Source organism: Barbus barbus (assembly GCF_936440315.1).
Source record: "Barbus barbus genome assembly, chromosome: 2".
NCBI classification, from domain to species: domain Eukaryota; kingdom Metazoa; phylum Chordata; class Actinopteri; order Cypriniformes; family Cyprinidae; genus Barbus; species Barbus barbus.
In genome coordinates this window covers 27,218,063-27,235,289 of record NC_136730.1, presented here as the reverse complement: position 1 = coordinate 27,235,289, position 17,227 = coordinate 27,218,063, and the positions used below count along the sequence as shown (strand labels likewise).

At 35.4% G+C, this 17,227-nt stretch overlaps 1 protein-coding gene across 1 annotated transcript; it reads left to right on the top strand.

Annotated features, from left to right (window-relative positions):
• Positions 1 to 7,485: 7,485 nt before the first annotated feature.
• Positions 7,486 to 16,584, top strand: nae1 (nedd8 activating enzyme E1 subunit 1). Its single transcript, XM_079433907.1, has 20 exons — positions 7,486 to 7,643; positions 7,980 to 8,083; positions 8,160 to 8,220; positions 8,343 to 8,373; positions 8,457 to 8,528; positions 9,187 to 9,266; positions 9,445 to 9,554; positions 9,729 to 9,838; positions 9,959 to 10,021; positions 10,126 to 10,189; positions 10,292 to 10,383; positions 10,461 to 10,520; positions 11,171 to 11,304; positions 11,534 to 11,609; positions 11,700 to 11,739; positions 11,993 to 12,079; positions 12,260 to 12,352; positions 12,718 to 12,832; positions 13,009 to 13,058; positions 14,540 to 16,584. The coding sequence occupies exons 1-20, from the start codon at positions 7,594 to 7,596 to the stop codon at positions 14,647 to 14,649; spliced, it is 1,602 nt and encodes a 533-aa protein (XP_079290033.1). The 5' UTR covers positions 7,486 to 7,593; the 3' UTR covers positions 14,650 to 16,584.
• Positions 16,585 to 17,227: the final 643 nt, after the last annotated feature.

Here is a 17,227-nt window from a genome sequence, read left to right as displayed (position 1 = left end):
AACAAGAATATTTATGCAATGCAACAAGAAATATTATAAATACACTCTTAAAAAATAAAGGTGCTTAAAAGGTCCTTCACGGCAATGCCAAGAACCATTTTTGGTTCCACAAAGAACCATTCAGTCAAAGGTTCTTTAAAGAACCATCTCTTTCTTACCTTTTTATAATCTGAAGAACATTCTTTCACCACAAAGAACCTTTTGTGAAACAGAAAGGTTCTTCAGATGTTAAAGGTTCTTTATGGGACCATTTCGACAAAAAAGTTTATTCTATGGCATCGTGAAGCACCTTTATTTTTAAGAGTGTAGGAGATAACAGAACAGTCACTGGGATTGGAGATATTGTATAGCCTACTGTATTTACGGCTGCATTTTGTTTAAGTGTAATGATTTATTTATGATATGATAGCACTCAGGGACGTGCACAGAGTTCCTCAGGGGCAGGGGCTCAAATGTAAAAAAGGGGCAATATGAGGAAAAATAATTATAGGTCAAAAGATTGTATACATTACTATTTTATATTTTTGCAAGAAGTCACTTATAGTCATCAAGCCTGCATTTATTTGATCAACATTTTTTATATATTTTATTAATTTACTTCATTTACTTAATGCATTTTATGCAATGCTGATTTATTATAATTTATTTAAAATATAACTTTTGTAACAATATAGCCTACCGTTCAAAAGCTTTAGGTCAGTATTTTTATTTTTTTCAAGAAATTAGTTTTTTTTTTCAGCTTTGAATCACAGAAATAAATGATGTTTTATTAAAATAGTATAAATGTATATTGAAATAGAAAAACATTATTTTAAATTGTAATATTTCACAATATTAGGCTACAGTTTTTTTCTGTATTTTTGATCAAATAAATGCAAGCTTGATGAGCATAAGACACTTTCATAATGCTGCATAATTATCAGAAATGGTAATATAATAAAGTCCTTTCACGTCACCATTTCGCCAGCCTACACTTCACATAATAGGTCTGTAGGTGGCACCTGGGCTTAAATAACTATGATAGTTTCATCATATAGTAAAGGGTGTATATCATACATAAATACAGGTGCATCTCAATAAATTAGAATGTCATGAAAAAGTTCATTTTTTCTTGTAAGTTATTTCAAAAAGTGAAACTTTCATATATTTTAGATTCATTGCATGTAAAGTAAAACATTTCAAAAGTTTTTTTTTGTTTTAATTTTGATGATTAGAGCTTACAGCTCATGAAAGTCAAAAATCAGTATCTCAAAATATTAGAATATTTACATTTGAGTTTCAATTAATGACCATTCCTACAGTATACATTCAGGGTATCTCTTGTTCTTTGAAACCACAATAATGGAGAACACTGCTAAGTTGGCAATGATCCAGAAGACGAGCATTGACACCCTCCACAAAGAGGGTAAGTCACAGAGGGTCATTACTGAAAGGAGTGGCTGTTTACAGAGTGCTGTATCAAAGCATATTAAATGCAAAGTTGACTAGAAGGAAGAATTTGGGTAGGAAAAGGTGCACAAGCAACAGGGATGACTACAAGCTTGAGAATACTGTCAAGCAAAGCTGATTCAAACACTTGGGAGAGCTTCACAAGGAGTGGACTGAAGCTGGAGTCAGTGCATCAAGAGTCTCCACGCTCAGACGTCTTCAGGAAAAGGGCAATCAAGCCACTTCTGAACCAGAGACAACATCAGAAGCGTCTTACCTGGGCTGTGGAGAAAAAGAACTGGACTGTTGCTCAGTGGTCAAAAGTGCTCTTTTCAGATGAAAGTCAATTTTGCATTTCATTTGGAAATCAAGGTCCCAGAGTCTGGAGGAAGAGTGGAGAGGCACAGAATCCATGTTGCTTGAAGTCCAGTGTGAAGTTTCCACAGTCAGTGATGATTTGGCTGCCATGTCATCTGCTGGTGTTGGTCCACTGTGTTTTCTGAAGTCCACAGTCAAACCAGGAGATTTTAGAGCACTTCATGCTTCCTTCTGCTAACAAGCTTTATGGAGATGCTGATTTCATTTTCCAGCAGGACTTGACACCTGCCCACACTGCCAAAGGTACCAAAAGCTGGTTCAATGACCATGGTGTTACTGTGCTTGATTGGCCAGCAAACTCGCCTGACCTGAACCCCATAGAGAATCTATGGGGTATTGTCAAGAGGAAGATGAGAGACACCAGACACAACAATGCAGATGACCTGAAGGCCGCTATCAAAGCAACCTGGGCTTCCATACCACCTGAGCAGTGCCACAAACTGATCACCTCCATGCCACGCCGAATTGAGGCAGTAATTAAAGCAAAAGGAGCCACTACCAAGTATTGAGTACATATACAGTAAATGAACATACTTTCCAGAAGGCCAACAATTCACTAAAAATGTTTTTTTTATTGGTCTTATGAAGTATTCTAATTTGTTGAGATTGAATTGGTGGGGTTTTGTTAAATGTGAGCCTATATCATCACAATTAAAAGAACCAAAGACTTAAACTACTTCAGTCTGTGTGCACTGAATTTATTTAATAAACGAGTTTCACAATTTGAGTTGAATTACTGAAATAAATGAACTTTTCCACGACATTCTAATTTATTGAGATGCACCTGTATAAGTGAATTGAATAGCCTAGTGATTACCATTATTGCGACTTTTGACGCTGCACGGTTTTGTGCAGTGCTTTTGTAGTCATTTAGCATACATTTTCCCAGCGATGTAATTTGATTTATAAAATGAGACAAACCGCAGATCCAGATCGCCCCACAAATAAGCTTGTCTGTCCCATGTGATTTTCAACCGATTTATGAATAAGGAGTCAAGTCAAGTCACCTTTATTTATATAGCGCTTTTACCAATACAGATTGTGTCAAAGCACTTAACAGTATCAAATTGGAGGATAGAGTGTCAGCAATGTATAATAATAAGATTAAACATTCAATTTAAAGTTAAAGGCATTTCATTATTGAATTCAGTGATGTCATTGTCTAGCTCAGTTTAGTTAAATAGTATCTGTGAAATCAAATTGATGATAATCACTAGAAATTAAGTGTCCCCAACTGAGCAAGCCAGAGGCGACAGTGGCAAGGAACCAAAACTCCCTCTGTGACAGAATGGAGAAAAAAACCTTGGGAGAAACCAGGCTCAGTCGGGGGGCCAGTTCTCCTCTGGCCAGGATATTATGGTTTATTTATTGTTTAATTATTGATTTAATTAAAATTTTAAATGTATAAATGTATTATATTTTTATATTGTTGCAATTTCTAACAATAATAGTATTATGTAGTTAGATATTTTATTATATTTTTAGTTATTTTATTTTATTTTTATTATATTTTTAGTCAAGGTCTTCACTGGGGATATGTCCCCGGGGCTCATCCAGGTGTCCGGCCTCCGCCGACGATCAGAGAGACATCATCTCCCGGCGCCGATCCGCCATCTGATCCGGACACGGACTGAGAAACAGAATAGAAACAGACAAATATTAGCGTATATGCCATTCTTCTTATAATGTAACGAGTGCATTGTGTGTTATGAGGGGTGTTCCCGGTACCGGCTGATCTAATTAATGCAGCCTAACATTCATTTAACGGATTTGATGGAAGTCTATTAGTGTGTTATGTGTAAGCCAGGTTAAAGAAATGTGTCTTTAATCTAGATTTAAACTGACAGAGTGTGTCTGCCTGTCAGTCCTGTGTCTTGTTTCCCCCTCCTCTCGTGTCTATATCTGACCTTCCTCGTTCCCAGTCATTATGAGTTGATTAGTCCCTAGCCCTGTTTAATTACGCCGCACCTGTTTCTGTTCTTCCCCTTTGATTTCCTAGTGTTTATAAGCCCTGTGTTTCCCAGCCCCTGTGTCCGGTCTGAACGTTGTATATGTGCGTCTCTCCCAAAGCTCCTCGGCTGTCTGTGGTTCAAAATAAAGGATATATTGGAATCCCCTTGTCTCCGTGCTCCCTTGTTTCCTGAGAGGGATCTGACACTGCTTCCCAAACAGTATTTGGTAGATTGTTCCAGAGTTTGGGTGCTAAATAGGAAAAGGTTCTGCCTCCCGCAGTTGATTTTGATATTCTAGGTATTATCAAATGGTCAGAGTTTTGAGAACACAGCAGACGTGGAGGACTATAATGTGATAAGAGCTCGCTCAGGTACTGAGAAGCAAGCCATTCAGGGCTTTATAAGTAATTAACAACATTTTAAAATCTATACGATGTTTGATAGGGAGCCAATGCAGTGTTGACAGAACCGGGCTAATATGGTCATACTTCCTGGTTCTAGTAAGGACTCTAGCTGCTGCATTTTGGACCAACTGTAATTTGTTGATCAAGCGTGCAGAACAACCACCCAGTAAAGCATTACAATAGTCTAACCTTGAGGTCATAAACGCATGAATTAGCATTTCTGCATTTGACGTTGAGAGCATAGGTCGCAATTTAGATATGTTTTTGAGATGGAAATATGCAGTTTTACAGAATGAAAAATTGCTATCAAACAACACACCTAGGTTCCTAACTGATGAAGAAGAATTGGCAGAGCAGCCGTCAAGTGTTAGATAGTATTCTAGGTTATTACATGTGGGATTTTTAGGTCCGATAATTAACACCTTTCAGAATTTAGCAGTAAGAAGTTACTCGTCCTCCAGTTTTTTATATTGACTATGCATTCCATTAGTTTCTCAATTTGGTGTGTTTCCCCAGGCCGTGAAGAAATATAGAGCTGAGTATCATCAGCATAACAGTGAAAGCTAACACCATGTCTCCTGATAATATCTCCCAAGGGTAACATGTAAAGCGTGAAAAGTAACGGCCCTAGTACTGAACCTTGAGGTACTCCATACTGCACTTGTGATCAATATGATACCTCTTCATTCACTGCTACGAACTGACGGCGGTCAGATAAGTATGATTTGAACCATGCTAAGGCACTTCCACTAATGCCAACAAAGTGTTCTAGTCTATTTAAAATAATGTTGTGGTTGATAGTGTCGACCGGAACGGAAAATAACCCTCTACTTCACATATTGTCCAATAAAATTTGAACTTCTTGTGCCAGATCATGATTGGTTGATGTATTATAGCTAGTGACTAATGGGCATTGATGAATTAGGCTATGTAATATTCTAAAATATATAATATATGGATTTTTAATTAAATCGACACACTAGCTTTGATTATTGATGAAAAAATGTTTAAAATATTGTGTGGTTCATTTTTTCCTTCCGTCGACCCACTCACTGAAAGAACCATATGGCTCGAGAGCCTCGGTTTCCAAACAGACTGTGGAATATCAGTAGGTCAAGCAAAACGCACGCAGCTATAGCAACGCCTCAGATTGACAGATATGTAAAAATAAACAAGAATTCTCCGACTTTTGAGCGGAACCCCCCCGTGCATTTACTACGGACTATATAGTGAGACGCACAAGAGAGAAAAAAAAGAAACACTGACAACTAAATATTGCTGTTTTGATAAATATAATTAAGAAATATTGCTGGAACCCTTTTTTATAAGTTTCCATAAAGAACCATGCTTTGAAAGTCCTATATGACCTGCTGTTAATACCCTTTTTAATAACAGTTTATTTTCATTAATAAGTATCTTTATGTTATTAATACAATTTGAAAGTTACAATTTAAATATTTTTTATCTAATAAAATATTTTAAGAAATAAATAATTTACCTGTTAAGAGTATGTTGACAGTCGGTCTTGAGCTACAGAAAACCAGAAATCAGGCTTTGACAGTTACAGATTTGAAAAACAAAAGGCAGGAAAAAAAGTATAATGCATAGAACCATCTCAGCATATGAACTACTACATGTAAAAAAAAACCTTTAAAGGACCAACTTTTTTGTAGGTAATATACAGAAATAAAGTTATCAAACACTTTACAGTCTTAACTGCATAAATTATGAATTAAATATAAACTAGTCCATATAGCTACAATTATCGCTATTACCTTTGTTCTTTGATTTGATACCTTTGTTGCTCTGATGCACATCTCATTTTCTCACAACTCTGTAAGTTAATTTAAGATGTTATCTAACTCATTTTAGATTGCGCTTATGAGGATACCCAACAAAACAGGATTAAATATTAGTATATTCCCTGCTCGCCCTAGCTGGGTGAAATTTCTTTCCTCCAAGCTTAGGTTCTCTACCAGAGACCTGGGAGCTTAATGGTTTTGCACAGTATTTTATATATACTTATATATATATATATATATATATATATAGAAGTTTTAGATCAGTAAAATTTTCTTTGTTTTTAAAAGAAGTCTCTTCTGCTCACCAAGGCTTCATTTATTTGATCAAATATACAGCAAAAACAGTAATCTCGTGAAACATTTTTACAATTTAAAATAACTGTTTTCTATTTTAATACATTTTACAATGCAATTTATTTCTGTTGGTAAATCTGAATTTTCAGCATCATTACTCCAGTCTTCAGTGTCACAGGATCCTTCAGAAATCATTCTAAAATGCTGATTTGCTGCTCAAGAAACATTTATTATTATTATTAATAATATTATTATTATCAATGTTGAAAACAGCTTTGTACAATTAGGGTAAACATAGGTAGATTAATTTGCAGTATACAATAAATATTAGTTATTCTATTAGAATTTTTAGCTAAATTAGCTGTAGTTTTTTGAGTGGTCAACATTTAGCTCTCTAACCTTCTATAGATGAACATAACTTTTATAATTATGTCAGAAATGTTTTTTTTTTTTTTTTGGTTTTCTTTGATCTGACAAACATTCTCCATAACATAGCCTAACAGGGTGGAGGACATTTCAAAAACTTAAAAAAAAAAAGGTAGGAGTGAGAGTTGACACTTACTTCCATTTATACAGTTGAATTCCAGCGGAAAAAATAAACAATATCACTTCCTGAAAATGATCTCAGTGGAATTATAGTCTATTTTGGAAGGCGAGGGAGTACATAACAGGGTGGAAGATGACTTTAGGGACACGGTAAATTAAGAAAATTGTAAATATATATATATATATATATATATATATATATATATATAGTTTCACATGATTTATATGTATGATTAGATGAAGTTTAGCCTAGTCCATAATAACATAATTGAAAAATATTTTGAGGTTTTTATCATTTCATGGTTTATATTTCTAGTGTAAGTCGATTACTTTGCACTGAGGACATGATAAAACGGAACACCTGTATCAATAAAAAGGTGTAAAAAAAACCTAAATAATATTTTTAATGTCTATTATCTCTGTTTAAGTAATAAAGTAGACCTATTATGTATAATTTAAGCAATTTCTTATAAATATGTGACTATTTTAGAGAAAATATGAGTAAGTAAATCATAGAGACAGAAAAGTCACTGTATAACAGGAAACAACAAATTAACAAATCAAATTCTTCTGAAGAAGGGGAAAACTAAAAAACTTGAAAGTCGCCAAGATGGACAAACAGGCTTGATTAAAAGAGCTAATCATTCAAGCGGCACAATGGCTCCACCTCTTGGCCAAACGGAAGAATAATACATCCGTCTGTATCGAATCTGCGAATGTCAATCTCCGAGTAGAGGAACAGCAGCGTGCCGCGGTGGGATCTAGCGTCACAGACAGAGACAGAGGACCATGACAGACCATAAAACAAGCAAAGAGCAGAAGTATGATCGGCAGCTCAGGTACATATCGCTCGGGTTTTTACAACTGAATAACGCAGTATACATGCACAGCGATTCTCCTTCAGCGGTAGGTTTAAGCTTTCCAGTTGTAGTAACGCTGACATACATAGAGGCCCATCGGTCACAGCAAGAGCTTTAATCACTCCACAGTTACCTCAGATTGATCATGCTTTAATTCAAGACACGACAGCAACACTATCAGTCTAATTTCCATATATAGCCTATTAACAGCATTACTGATCAGAAACCACCGGATGTATTAATCTGTCCTGTCTGTCTGTAATTGTTATTATATTGTACGCTGGTCATTTATTGGTTGTTATATGTTTGTATCAGGTTGTGGGGAGATCATGGACAGGAAGCACTTGAAAATGCCCATGTGTGTCTCATCAACGCCACTGCAACTGGCACTGAAATACTCAAAAACCTTGTCCTGCCAGGTATCAGTATTTCTCACTGTGAGACGTGAATTCATGTAGATTATTGTGTTAACATTATTATTACTCTGCCTCTTAGGAATTGGAGCCTTTACCATAGTTGATGGGCACAAAGTGTCAGGGGAGGATGTTGGAAACAAGTAAAGTCACTGGCCTGCCAATCATTGTCTTATTTTCTTATTTTTGTTTATAGTGTGATGAATGGATTGCACAGTATAGAAAATGCTTCTGATTCTGGTCATGCTTTGATTTTTTTCTGCAGCTTTTTTCTCACCAGCGGCAGTATTGGGAAGGTAAGCACAGAATTGTGTCCATAACAACTCTGTCCAAGCCCTGAGTGTCATATATGCTGAACGATGTTGTGCTTATTTTGCAGAACAGGGCTCAGGCTGCTACTGAACTGCTGCAGGAGCTCAATAGTGACGTGTCTGGAAACTTTGTAGAAGAGGTCAGTGTTAATGTAAACAAAACATATTGTATTTTTACTTTTAATATATACACAGCTAAACAAAACCAGTCATAGGTTTGGGCACATCTGTTCAAAACTATGAAATTGAAAGAATAGTAAATATATAGTGACTGAAATGTTAAGCCATTATTTTAAGGTTTAAAATATAATATTGTATGGTTTAAAATTAAAATGTAATTTAAAAGAAGAAAAAAAAACATGCACTACCATTCAAAATGTAAGTTTAATTAATTAATACTTTTATTCAGCAAGGATGCATTAACATATATAAGTGACATTAAAGACAGCACAACACTGATAACAGTTTTCAACAGCGATAATAATAAGAAATGTTTCTTGAACACAATGTTATCATGTGATCGTGTAACACTGAAGACTGGAGTAATGACTGCTGAAAATTCAGCTTTGCCGTCACAGGAATAAATGACAATTTAAAGTGTACTATAATAAGTTTCACAAACCTGGGAACGGTAGTGTGAATATAAGTGCAGTATTAATAACTAATAACAAGCATTTAATCATAAGCCTTTAAATCTAAAGGGATTTAAGATCCACACAAATTCAGTCAAATGTGTTCATAACTTTGTAAGGTAGTGTGTCTTTGCATCTAAGTGTTTTTTTATTTTTTGATATTCAGAGTCCTGAAAAGCTTTTGGACAACGACCCTGAGTTTTTTCACAGATTTAGTCTGGTAATTGGGGTCCAGCTTCCAGAAAGGTATTACTCCTCCTATAATACAAATCTGAATATATTGTTCCTTAATTATTTACATGGATTTCTTAAATGCATTATCAAACATGTTAAATAAAAAGACTAAGACTAAAGGCTAATATTTGATTGGTTGTATTGCTGGTTCTTTAGATCAATTTATGTCATTTTATCTTTATTTTGACAGCACATGTTTGAGGCTGGGCAGTGTGTTGTGGGAGGCCGGTGTGCCGTACCTTGTATGTCGAACATATGGACTTATCGGTTACATGAGACTGATTGTGAAAGAGCACACGGGTAACAATCATTGTCATGAAGCAAAGAATTTTTTGAGAGATTAATTTATTAGCAGTGGGACAGGGCAGTCCACTTGTAATCCAATAACTTTGCTAAAATGTAATTTTGCATATCCTTAGCATTTATTTAAATACATCTTTGTGTGAAAATGTCTGTCTGTGTCTCTCACTACAGTGGTCGAATCTCATCCAGACAATGCGTTAGAAGACCTGAGACTAGACCAGCCATTCACAGAGCTCAAACACCACATAGAGTCCTACAACCTGGACAGCATGGAGAAGAAGGTCAGACAAAATGTTGATTACTGATGTCCTTTTTATTGTATGTGACTGACTTGTATTTTGTATTTACATTTAAATCATTGCTGTTTAAAAAAAAAAAGTGTGTATTTTGTTTTAATTTAGGATCACAGTCATACGCCATGGATAATTGTGGTTGCCAAATTCTTGGAAAAGTGGTATAGTGAGGTAATTTTGGACATATCCTTATGAGCTTTCTAAAAATGAGACCTCCTTAATGTCCTAAATGACCTCTTAACAGACATTCTCAAAGTGTTTCTTCTCTGATCCAGCACAACTCTCAGTTACCGAAGAATTATAAGGAGAAGGAAGCTTTCAGACAACTCATCAGAGGAGGTAATGTAATTCATTCGAGGTCTGCCATGTTGTTCCTTTCAATAATTTTTTGTAGCTCACTTCTCTTATTGTGGGTTTTCCTTCATTTCTGTATTTTCTCAGGAATCCTTACGAATGAGAACGGAACACCTGAAGATGAAGAGAACTTTGAGGAGGCAATCAAGAATGTGAATACGGCTCTGAACCCCACCAAGGTAGAACTCTTCACATTTGAAAAGCTGTAGTTATAGTTTATGTTCCTTGCATTGATCTTTGTCCCATTGTAACGTAGGTCCCCAGTGCAGCGGAGGACATTTTTAATGCTGAGCAGTGTGAAAATATTACCTCACAGGTTAGTAGGAACATGCAAAACTGCTCCTAAGCCACGTCTTCAACATTCACATACGATTGTCGCATTTTGCTCCTAGAGGCAATTGGAATTGGTCATGATTTATTCATTACCCTCCGTTTATTTCTATTTATTTGGTAAAATCCCGTTCTACTCTCTATTGGGGAAATGAATGGCTTCTAGTTTGCCGGAGATAGTGAAAAGGTGGCTTTAAAAAAAAGTCAGGTTAATGTTGTTGTTTTTTTGTGTTCTCCGTTATCCATCGAATTGTTAATGTAAGAGCAGATACTACAATTTGTAACTTGAATTTCCAAGGTTTCCAGTGTCAGTGTTATTTTACAAAAACAGTCTGCTGCCGCTTAATATTGAAAAGTGGGATTGTGACATTTTAATTTATTATTGTAATAATAAATACACTACGTAGTAGTACAATTTATTCTTCTAGCTATTTACCCATAGTGTCTAAAAAATCATGTCTCTCACATTCATAGGAAATAGCTTACTTCTGCATTGTAAAAGAGAGAGAATATGTTTTAGCACTTTTCCTATGTGCTTCTTTCTCTAAATATGTAATTACAAGCAAAACAAATCCGTTTGACTTTAAATATTATCCATTTATAGATCACCAGTTGCTTTAATCTGTCTTATCGTAGAGCCCATCCTTCTGGGTGATGGCACAAGGAGTGCGGGACTTTATTAGAAACGAGGGGAGCGGAAAGCTACCTGTGCGAGGAACCATCCCAGACATGATTGCTGATTCAGACAAATTCATCAAGTTACAAAACGTGTAGGTATTCAGCATTCAAATCACAAAGAGTCTGGAAACATTTTATTAGTAGTAATGTGTTTGTGAAGTTTGCCTGATATTGCAAAGAACTATTGGTAATGACCAACAGCTGAGAAACATACATACTCAGACATGTACTGTATAGTGACTATCAAACTGTTGCTTTCGGTTGATTCCTGCTGACTGTGTTTTTGGTAAAATAGCATTTGTTTGACACTTTCAATTTCAGCTACAGAGACAAAGCCATGAAGGACGCAGGAGTTGTGTCCAAACATGTTGAAGCACTTTTACAATCAGTTGGAAAGGTATTTACATAATCAACATAGTCTTCTGTAATAACTGCAGTTTATTCCTTTTATTAGCACATTAACATTAATGATCTGTTTACTCCAAAGCCTCCAGAAAGCATCTCTGAACAGGAAATCAAACTTTTCTGTGAGTATTGCATACGCACTCCCATAGAGCAGAATATGTTCCGTTTTTAGGCTTTGGCAGGAACCTAAGTATTCCAACACTTTGCAAAATCCTGTGATGTTTTGCATCAGTTCGCATATTCCGTCAGTTTATTTGCATATGTGATGTTCGTGGTTCCAGCAATTACTGAAAAATCTCATCTTTGGGAAAAACAGGTGGCTTTCTCCATATATTATTATAATGCCTATGTTGTGTGGTGTTTTGTGTCCCACAGGTAAAAACGCAGCTTTCCTCAGAGTGGTGCGCTGCAGGTCTCTGGCGGAAGAATACAGTATGGACACTTTCAATAAAGATGAAATCAGTACGTCTTCTCTGCGGTTCTCGGTCCGCCTGTGGTTTATCTCAGTTTCTAAATGTTATGGCCACTGTTTAGAAGGATTTCTGATTGTTTAGAAGGATTTACTAACATGGTTCATTGTTGCGTATATACATGCTTGGGTGTTTCTGTGTGTGTTTAAGCAGTTTTTTTCTGTCTCCATAGCATCCTGTATGGACAGCACAGACAGCGAGATGGTTCTGTACCTCATGCTCCGCTCAGTCGATCGCTTCTATCAGCAACACTCCCGTTACCCAGGTCAGAAGGGTTATCAAAACAGGCAAAACATATAATTGAGAAACTTTCAACCATAGCACAGATTTTAAAATATCCATCAAGTCACACATTTTTTTTTATGCTAGTATTTTTGTATACTAAACTCTACTTGGATTTGACACTATTTTCTGTATTTATTTTGGACATGGTACTATGGTAATGCCACCTTTCTTGGAGTACCATGAATCATATTGGTTCTAAATCAGTTTATTTTAAATAGTAACAATATTTCAAAATATTGCAATTTTTACTGTAGCTATCATAACAGGCTTCTTTCAAAAACATTAAACGATAGTGTATGTGAACTCTGTCACTCTGATATTATAGAGTATGACTCTTTTTCTCAGGTGTCTACAATTACCAGGTGGAGGAAGACATTAACAAACTCAAGCTGTGTGTAAACAGTCTTCTACAGGAGTACGGTCTGAACGTCAATGTGAAAGATGACTACATCCATGAGTTGTAAGTTTTAAGTTCACAGTTAAGCCCGTTTGGTTTGAAGCTGTACAAACTAAATATTTATTCTAAAAATGGTTTTGTAATATTCATAATAACGAAGCACAAGTTCTCCTGTTCATCTGGTCCCTCTGTTTCTAATCAGATGGTAACAGTTTAAATGTTATTTTCATATCTTCCAGCTGCCGTTATGGAGCTGCTGAGCCACACACAGTTGCCGCTTTTCTGGGAGGTGAGTGTTTATGTACTTATTCAGGATCCTGCAAATACACACCGCATCAAACATTCATAATGCATATTGTGACATCCGCTACAATATGGATTTAATAGTATAAAGGCAAATCATATTACGAATGTAAATATGGCCTTTCTCATTAACCGTCTTCACTGCTTGCATATGCATTTTCAATAATCATACAACTGCCGGCCAGGTGTAAATGACCAAGACACTTTGATTTTGAGTGCATCTGGTGATCGGATCGATGGAACCACATTCGGAGGTGGTCAGGGATGGATTCTGACCACATTCAATGGACATGTAAATGCTAATGCGTTTTCATTATTTGTATACAGCTACTTAAGTGATGTGCTGCAAATAATCATTATCTGTTACTCACAGAGTGGGTTGAAATTTTCGACAGGCTTTGTATTTATTTCCATCTGACATTGATATGATTCATGGTTTTCGGTAGCTGGAGCTTATTTAATCTTGCCAAGTGTTATGCTGTGGGTTATTGGATTCTTTTTATTTACTATGACAATGTAAAAAAAAAAGACATTGGAGTCATGTTATCTGGTCACCTTATTAAATGAACAATAACTTGTGAATTATGCGTTTGAATCTCTCGTTTCTCTATCCAGATTTCCTTGTACATTTGCATGTAGCCACTGTAAATTTTCTTTTTCTTTTCGCTTCTCATTCCTATTTAGCCACCTTTATTGGAAGAATCATAAAGGGATAATTCACTCAGAAATGAAAATTCTGTCATTAATTACTCACACTCAAACCCGTAAGACCTTTGTTAATCTTTGGAACACACATTAAGATAATTTTGATGAAATCCAAGAGCTTTCTGGCCCTGCATGGACAGCAAGGGTCCTACCACGGTCAAGGCCCAGAAAGGTAGTAAGGACATCATTAAAATAGTCCGTGTGACATCAGGGATTCAACCTTAATTTTATGAAGCTACGAGATTACTTTTTGTGCGCAAAGAAAATAAAAATAATGACCTTTATTCAATGATTTCTTCCCCACAAAAAGTTATCTCATAGCAGTAGACCTTACTACCTTTCTGGGCCTTGAGCGTGTCAGTTGCATTGCTGTCTATGCAGAGTCAGAAAGCTCTCAGATTTCATCAAAATATCTTAAATTGTGTTTCAAAGATGAACGAAGGTCTTATGGGTTTGGAACAGCATGAGGGTGAGTAATTAATGACAATTTTCATTTTTGGGTGAACTATTCCTTTAAATAGCGAACGAACATAGGGTTAGTAAAAAAAAAAATTAAAAGAATCATGGATTAAAATTAGTGCAAACAATTAATTACTGAGAATATGTTTGGTTAACACAAGTGTTAACCCTAAATGTATTCCGTTAATCCCAGTTAGTTTCCATTGCCATCTTGATCCAATTGCTTATCCAGAAATCATCCAGATGTGAACAACATAATAATGCCAGTTGTAAAGGGGCCCATTGTCTGTTTTCTATTTGCAGGATCAGCAGCTCAAGAAGCCATCAAAATCATCACGCACCAGTTTGTACCTTTCAACAACACGTTCCTCTATAATGCCATGTCACAGACCTCTGCTACTTTTCAGCTTTAGAGCAATCGTCCCTTCCAGTTGTGGTTCCTCATTCCTCTATCAAAGTGTTGGTCTCAAATTGGCACTCAAGTTTGTTTATACTTCTGATAAAACCAGAACTGAAGCTGCGTACTGAATAAACAGTATATCTCCAAAGCTTTTCTATGTGATTTGTGTTCTTTTCACAACAGTTTGAATGTATTTACACTCTTTACTGTCATTTTTGATCATTTTAATGCATCCTTGCTTAATAAAAGCAAGCATTTCTTTTTTTTATCATCTTACTTGCTCCAAGTGTATTACATTTTCCAAAACATATTGAGCAGCATAAGAGTTTTCTACATTGTTAATAGAGATGTTTCTTGAGCAGCAAATCGGCATATTAAAATGCCTTCTGAAGGATGATGGAGACTGGAGTAATGACTGCTGAAAATTCAGCTATGCCATCACAGGAATAAATTAGAAATAGGAAATAGTTATTTTTCATTGTAAAAATATAAAATATTATACAATATTACTGTTTTTACTGTATGTTTTTGTTCAAATGAATGTAGCCTGGGTGAGCATAGGAGACATCTTTTAAAAGCTTCTAGTCTTCAGAAGGCTTTGATGGGCAGCCCTATTTTTTATCACACTTTTTTTTTTTTTTTGTATTAAGTCTTGGAATTTGATTTTAAAAACTCTCAGACAGACAGTTTTATATTTGTCTGGTCTCACTATGTGTTCAGCCTACATTACTGATATAAAAGTGTGACATTCTCACATGGTAACTGGAGAACTACTGTTTATACATGTCATATAAGTTTTCTAAATATGTGCTAAGCTGTATTGTGGTGAGCTGCTGCTCTTTGTTTGAGTAGATTACAGAGTTATTTCCTGTTTTAGGGTGGAGTGCTGTGTTTCTATGGCTGGTCTAAAAGCAGACGGCTCTCTGTGGTTTGAAGAGAATAGCTAGGTTTTCCTCATAGGGAGTCTAGACAGAGGAAGGACGAACTCAGTGGCACGTAAACGTGTATTTTTACTCATTCCCAAGCCTCCAAGAATCTAAAACTTCCTGAATGACCTACTTTACCCACAAAAATGTTTAGGAAAAGTTCAGAACACTCCCATCAGTGTGTTTTAAAGCCCAAATCCAGTGGAGGGCACCCTCCTCCTTCTGCTAGAGCACATTCTGACCCATGCTTTTCCTTTTATGCTCATTCCACTGTAAAATAATTCATAACTGGAGGCTCTCCTTACATTGATCTGTCAAGCAGGACAATGTTAATAAGAAACCAGGCCATGTTGTTCAGTTACTACTTCATTGTTTTCACAGAAGCAGAAAATGTTTAAACGTTATCCTCCTCATGACTATATAGATGACTGTGTTACGAAACGTTCCCTGTGACCCCTGCATGAGGAGGATTGCCTATCTGGGCCGTGTTTATGAAGGATTGCTGGGCTCAGCCTGCAGCTTTTCAAAGCTAATGGAAATTCCCCCAAGGTGATTTACTCCTTCTGGACTGAGAGGGACATTGAAAGCTTGACTATGGCTTATACAACTATCAGACGGAAACCATCTCATGGATGCCTTGTTGGAAATACTGCTTATCTGTTTAATATCAGTGTTGTTCAACTTATGTCATGGCATTGAATGTTATGGCAATATCAGCTCAGTTCATGACCTTGGTTTTGTCATCAGCTGAATTAGATTTTCATTTGGGGTCATACTTTCCAGTGGTATTTTAGTTCTATTATAGTATTCATTAAAATTGCAAATGTGTTTAAGTTGTTAAAAGTGTTTAAGATTTTCAGTTTTTATTTTAGTTTTATGTTTTTAAGTTTTAGTACTTTTGTGATCCCATTTTATATTCAATGTCTTTACATTAAAAAATATATAATTATAAATTTATAAACGTATGTACATGAAAATCGCATTGTATCAAATTATTAATTTAAATGTTAGTAAATAGTACACCTAAATATGAAGTGGTTCCAATTTTATGTACATTTGTTATTTTATTAGTTTTTGGGATTTGTTTCTATATTTCTATAGTTAAAGCTTTAATTTTCATTTAAATAGTTTTAGTTTAAGATTTCAATACTTATTATTTTTGTTAGCTGCCAATGCAACTTTGCAAAAAAATACAATATTGTTGAAAAACATTTATAAATAAAATAATAATTATAATAATAATTTATTTTTATAAATGACATTTAATTATAAATATAATTATTCCATCTGTGCAATTTTAGCTCTGCTTGCAGGCTGTATACTGGACTGATAAACATTCAGACATTTATCACATACAGGTAACCTAGTGTCTTTTTGAAACTAAATTCTTGCTGAACATTTCTCCTGAAGCTTCTCCTGACGTCTTCAATGCAGAGAGGAGAATGTCTGGAGTTCAGCATGTCATGCAGCTGCATAAACAAGGTCAGAGAACCATGTGGAGCAAACCAAACATGGTTTCAATTAGATTAATGCATTATTTTTGCAATAGGTAGTTAACTAATGTTTTTCCTTTACTGTTTATATTACTTCATAGGCTGCCAATCACATTTTATGAACTTTTTAAGTTAAATTTTACACTACAACTACACTATAATAAATTATATT

Bases quoted from the DNA above. Each gene is read 5' to 3' on its own strand.
- nae1 (XM_079433907.1), top strand. From the start codon at position 7,594: ATGACAGACCATAAAACAAGCAAAGAGCAGAAGTATGATCGGCAGCTC. The intron at 9,555-9,728 runs GTAACAATCATT...CTCTCACTACAG, and splicing joins GATTGTGAAAGAGCACACGG to TGGTCGAATCTCATCCAGAC. The intron at 12,833-13,008 runs GTAAGTTTTAAG...CATATCTTCCAG, and splicing joins GATGACTACATCCATGAGTT to CTGCCGTTATGGAGCTGCTG.